Source organism: Leptosomus discolor, chromosome 1 (genome assembly GCF_034619465.1).
Source record: "Leptosomus discolor isolate bLepDis1 chromosome 1, bLepDis1.hap2, whole genome shotgun sequence".
NCBI lineage: Eukaryota > Metazoa > Chordata > Aves > Leptosomiformes > Leptosomidae > Leptosomus > Leptosomus discolor.
This window is the reverse complement of record NC_141391.1, coordinates 27,060,625-27,065,990: the sequence shown is the minus strand read 5'-3', so window position 1 is coordinate 27,065,990 and position 5,366 is coordinate 27,060,625. Positions and strand designations below refer to the sequence as shown.

General features: G+C 41.2%; 1 protein-coding gene across 1 annotated transcript; it reads right to left on the bottom strand.

Moving 5' to 3' along the window:
* Positions 1-373: 373 nt before the first annotated feature.
* On the bottom strand, positions 374-697 carry SERTM1 (serine rich and transmembrane domain containing 1). The gene has a single exon (XM_009949068.1). The coding sequence runs from the start codon at positions 695-697 to the stop codon at positions 374-376; it is 324 nt and encodes a 107-aa protein (XP_009947370.1).
* Positions 698-5,366: the final 4,669 nt, after the last annotated feature.

Here is a 5,366-nt window from a genome sequence, read left to right as displayed (position 1 = left end):
TACATAACCAGGGAAGGGGTCACAACTAGAGCAGAAAATGACACATCCAGTTAGAACCATAGTACAATTGGCAGGAATACTCTTAATGAACACCGTACATGTGTGAGAAAAAGACAGCATCACTATTACAGTCATGAAATGACGATCGAGTGTCATTATCCATTGTCCAAAATGAAAAAGAACATTAGTAAAAGGGGAAATGAAGACTAGAAAAGGAAAGGAAAAAAAAAAAAAAAGAAACGGAACACCAAACTAAGGAAACTTTAAAAGCCACCTCTTCATAATAGTCTTCTAAGGCAAATGTTGCATGCACTACCTCCCCAAGAAACTAGACAAAGCTCTTCCATTCCCTGTGTGCTTCCTTTCATTTAGTTTATGAAGAAAGGTTTGAGAGAGCAGAGCGCTGGGAAGAAATACTACAAACCTCTAAATTAGTGAAAGAACTTCCAGCATCACTATTATATTCTGGGTAGGAGGAACTGGAAGAAATTATGTTTTTCAGCCTCTGAAGTGCAATGATCAATAGCAAAAGGAGAAAAGCTAAGAGACTAAGGAATATAGAAACATAGACATAGACGTTGGATAAACGGCCAGGCGATGAATCCACTGAAGTTGAAAGGGATGTGGGATACAGCTCCAGGAAAGTCCCATTTTCCATGTTTCCTAGAAATCCAGATGAAGGGTCGGGTTCTGACATTTTTGGGTTTGTGTTTTAAAAACCACAACAGATCTTGAATTCAAAGGCAGTTTTAGCAGCATAACAAAGGGTTTATTTTAGGCGACCATTTTTCCATCACAACGAAGAGATGACAAGTCAGCCAGTGATCAAATTTATCCTTTACTGCTCAAGTTCAGGACAATGTAAGACTGTATCCTTTGGAACTGCAAGGGGAAAAAAGAAAAAAGGAAAAAAAGCAAGATTAATTTACTAGCAGATAATGTGATTTAATGTGTGCCTGATACAATCTAGTTCTTAAGAGTTACAAGTTACTATTCCTTAGCACTAAGCTGCAATTCTTGAAGCATTAGCTAACAACTATCTTTATATCTCTGTTTTCCAAAATGCAGGGATTAGGAGAAATCCTACCCATCAATTAATTAAAATTGACCCTTCCCCACCATGACTTGTTTAACTGAGGAACGGCACAATCAAAAATGTACTTTATGTTGGACAGACATATCAGAATCTAAATGTCTTGTGGAAAAAATCGAGTCAAGGAGTGAAAAATCCCTCTCAGGACTTCATCTCCTCAACCTAGATAAGCAAGGCCACTCAACACCGCGATGGATGACAAATCCATCAGCCACTTACTCCATACTGTCTTGCCAGAGGTACCCAGAATGAGAAAATCTGCTAGACCTGCTTTCTTACTCTATGTTTATAAAATGGATCAAATGGTTTCAAAGATCAAAATGCATGTCGCTGTAATGCTGCCACAGGAATCTCAATGGCAGGCACGTTACAGTAAAATGTTGCAGCTTCTGACACTTACAAGCAAAATCCCAAGGGAACGGGCAGCCCTGGCAGCTCAGCAAACGCGAGGGAACTATCTAAGGGCAGCCAATGCTAATGGGGAAGAGATCCCATCTTTGAAAAAGCTTTGTCTCCAGCCATTTTGCATTGGAACCTGGAAGCTTGGGTGCTGTCAAAGGTCAGAGTAGCATAGGTCAAGCACATCAGGGTACGCTAAGCTGCTTTTCTTTAAACAAATGTAGTTAGACCTCAGGTGCAGTCTGGAAGCATAAGAGAAGGCTTGGTGATGGGGAATTGCTTGTAAAAAGCTGACATGCTGTAGCTGAACTACATGGCATAGCCCATTGCCTTTGTTTTGATACAAAACAGATAGTACAAGGTGGAAGCAGGTAGGAAATGAAGCTCATTTTCTGCATATAATCATCGACATGCAATCTATCTGTCCATCCACGGTCAACTCTCGCTGCAGATACTCAGGCACCACAAGGAAAAGCAGCAAGCTCTCCTACCACAAGGGAGACAATATCCATATGGAACTACATTCCCAGCATGGTCCCTCTCATCCCAACCTTGCTTTCAGCCTTGTCCTGTGGTCCCAATGCAATTATCTTTAACTCACACTTGAGGCTTTGAGGAAAATCCCACTGTCAGCATCAGCCAGAGAGAAAGAATCAGGCCCTTGAAGTAGTGATGCAACAGTCTGAGGTCTCTCCTTCTGTGTGTCACACAACTGCCCAAGTATCACTCTGTGTTTCCATGAGAGTGTCCCAGCACCATTCTCAGAAGTAATCTGCCTTACAATTTTTCCTTTAAACACGCTGCCTCTACTAACTTGGTAAAGTACCTCATTCTTCAAGAGGCTGACACTTTTTGATGCTAGACATGACCACAAAAGCCCTAACCTGACCTAAAGATGCTTAAGAAGCATAAGGTTCTTTTCTGCTGGTGCTGTTTCTTCTCTGAGAACACAGAAACCTTGGAGACATCCACTGCAAAATAGTAAGAAGTTTGCTTTGCAGCCACTGCAATTATTTTCATAGTTACCCCCGTACTTTTGCACTGTAAATTACATTTAGGAGGTTATGCTATGTGCTGTAAAAAGCCCTAAGCACCCAAGTAAACAAGGACTACGTTAAGCAGTAGGTAGAATCTAATTCTATGGCTTTAAACCTTATTTTATTTTCTATACCTCAGAACTACATCTATACTGCTACGTAAAATAGCTCAACACCACTCACTGGGCTTGGGGACAACTTGTGTGGCACACTGCATCAAGATGGCTAAACTCCCTTTTATCCTCATGGACAGGATGGCCAAATCACAGCTGCCTTTCGGAATGAACAATGGCCAGTCCTAATCCCAAGTATGTCCAGGCATTGCTTGGAGGGTGCTAGCTGGCCAAAACCATGCCAGGAGTTGTGCTTGCAAATTCAACAGCAGAGATGATGACAGGCCTATGCCCTGGCCTGGTTAATTTACTAGTACATACACATGCATAATGTTTTCATGGATAAAAGGTTGCATTCCAGATGTTGTTTTATTGTTTATTTATTGCATTTATTGTTTTACTGGTGAGCTTTTGGTAGTCTTAATCAAGCATCCCAATAGCCTACAAGATACGCAGGAGTAGAAAAGTGCATTGGCAAATACCAGATCAAAATATTCTTACCCTTGCGGTATATAACTCATACTGATGCATAAAATACGCTAAACCAAAAACCATTTTATAACCCTAACAGTATTTAGCCCCACAAGAAAAAGTATTTATTGTACCTGGTGAAATAAGTCACAACAGACTGAACAAAGAGAGATCCTTATGAGATTATACTCCTTTTGAACTGTCTTTAATTTAGTGATCCAGAATTAACTAATGGAACAATACGTGTTCATTTCATGTTCTGGAAGTAGTTAAGTGTGTTACAGCTAATTTATCCTTTTTAAAAGATAAGCTTTGATACAGAAGATGTTTATCCCTGATTACTCATCATAATGAAAAGCAGATCCATTATTAATTGAATTGCTCTATAATAACTTAAGGAATTAATTCACATAAATTCTTTAACATGGCAGAAGTTAAAAGCCTTTAAATTCTTCACAAATTTGAAATCAGCTATGTTCTACTTTTACCATTAACAGTTTTGGCCCTAGTACAAGGAAGAACTTTGGCATGAGACTTTCTTTGAAGTTAGTGGAAAATTTATGGTCTTAAATAGGACTAATCAGAACCTCACAGTTAAGCAGAGATGTGAGTGCTTAGACCCTTTACAGGTCTTACAATGTCAACTGGGCTATTTTTAACAGAGTATTTTGTAGTGAAATCAGAGACGCTGTAAACTCTGAGTCCAAATGACTATGGCCCAGATCCTAGCTGCCTCATTCCCACTGTGTAGTGACATGATCTGGAAATTAATCTCACCATAAAACATAGCTTCAGCTGAAGTGGCTCTTTGGGTAATATTTTAGGAAGAAAAAACCCTGTGTTTAAAAATATGGACTTTCAGCGTAAGGTTCTCCTTATTCGAAAAGGATTTTTACCAACTATCTGTACCTTGTTGGAGTAAAACAGCAAAATCATACAGAGTGTGAACATATCTGGTCCTGACATTTGAGTAATATTCATAGGAAACGTACAAAACACAGACAGAAATAAAATGGGTCTAATCCTGATCCCTGATGACATTCCTTGGTGCTGTTCCAGCATTTTTATCCTGCCAGAGAGCAGCCAGGTCGGCTCAGCCAGCGACATGGGGCAGGGGTGCAAATGCCATTCTGGACCAAAATGTGGCTACACAGTCCTAAGGCTGCATGACCCTCTGCCGTGCCGCAAATCAGACCTCCCAGCTTGAACAGGGGGATGCACAAGTAGTTTTATTCAGTGTACCACAGCTACCGCTTCGGCTCAGGATTCTGCTTCTGCTGGAAGAAGAAGGTAAGTGTCATGAACCATTTGTCTCTAACCCTAGTCCTCCCAAAGGAATAACCCCCAGTAGAGCCAGATGTCAGCTTCACCTTCTTGTTTTGTAATTGGTTTTGTACAGTTCTGTAAACTAAATAGAACAACACTGTAACATCTAGCCCAAACCTGGTCCCCAAAAAATGACTGAGAATTTTGTCATGGACTTCAAAGTATAATGGCAAAATTGAAAGTGGCTAACTGCAATAAACCTGTTGTCTTTCTGAAAGCCATAAACTGATCAACTGAGGAGCCAAAGTTTTCAAATTCTGTAGTGGTCCCTACCTTCCTACTCTCCTATTGTTGGAAAGCTGTCTTGGCTTAAGGCAAAGACTGAATTTAAGGTGCTGTTGCTGAATGACTGGAGATCGAGAGGATCTCTGACTCTGACAGGAGAAGGCTTCCCAAATAACCAGTCCCGAAAACTCCTGGGACAGGAACACTGGGACCTGTCTGCTGTGGGACTCAGATTTTGTGGTATAGCTGGATCCGGATTACTTTCTCCAAGGCACGTCTGCAATCCTAGGACAGGGATGGGCAGCTTGAGGAGGCTTCCTGAGTTATTGATTCCAGCCCCACTGCTGAAAGTCTCAGGTCATACTCTGCCTTTCTGACACCGGCTGAGTTTTCCGGCTGCTATGACTCCATTGTTACACTGCCTTGCTGCTCTGATGGGCAAACCTCTTAGAAAGATTCATGCATTTCAGTAAAACAACACACTGGACCAAGAAGGCACAGACTCCACCTCCACACTCCGCTGGTTTTAGATATACAGGTGAGCAAAAACCTTCTTCTGCTACTTTAGGCCCCAAATATGAGGGCTGGCACACAAGGCAAGGCTCTGCTAGACATATGGTGTCATTTGTACATCCTCACTTTTCAACCAGAACCACTATTTAAGTGTTTTCCTCCAGCTGTGCATTGTTCCTCCATTCATGT

Bases quoted from the DNA above. Each gene is read 5' to 3' on its own strand.
- SERTM1 (XM_009949068.1), bottom strand. From the start codon at position 697: ATGTCAGAACCCGACCCTTCATCTGGATTTCTAGGAAACATGGAAAAT.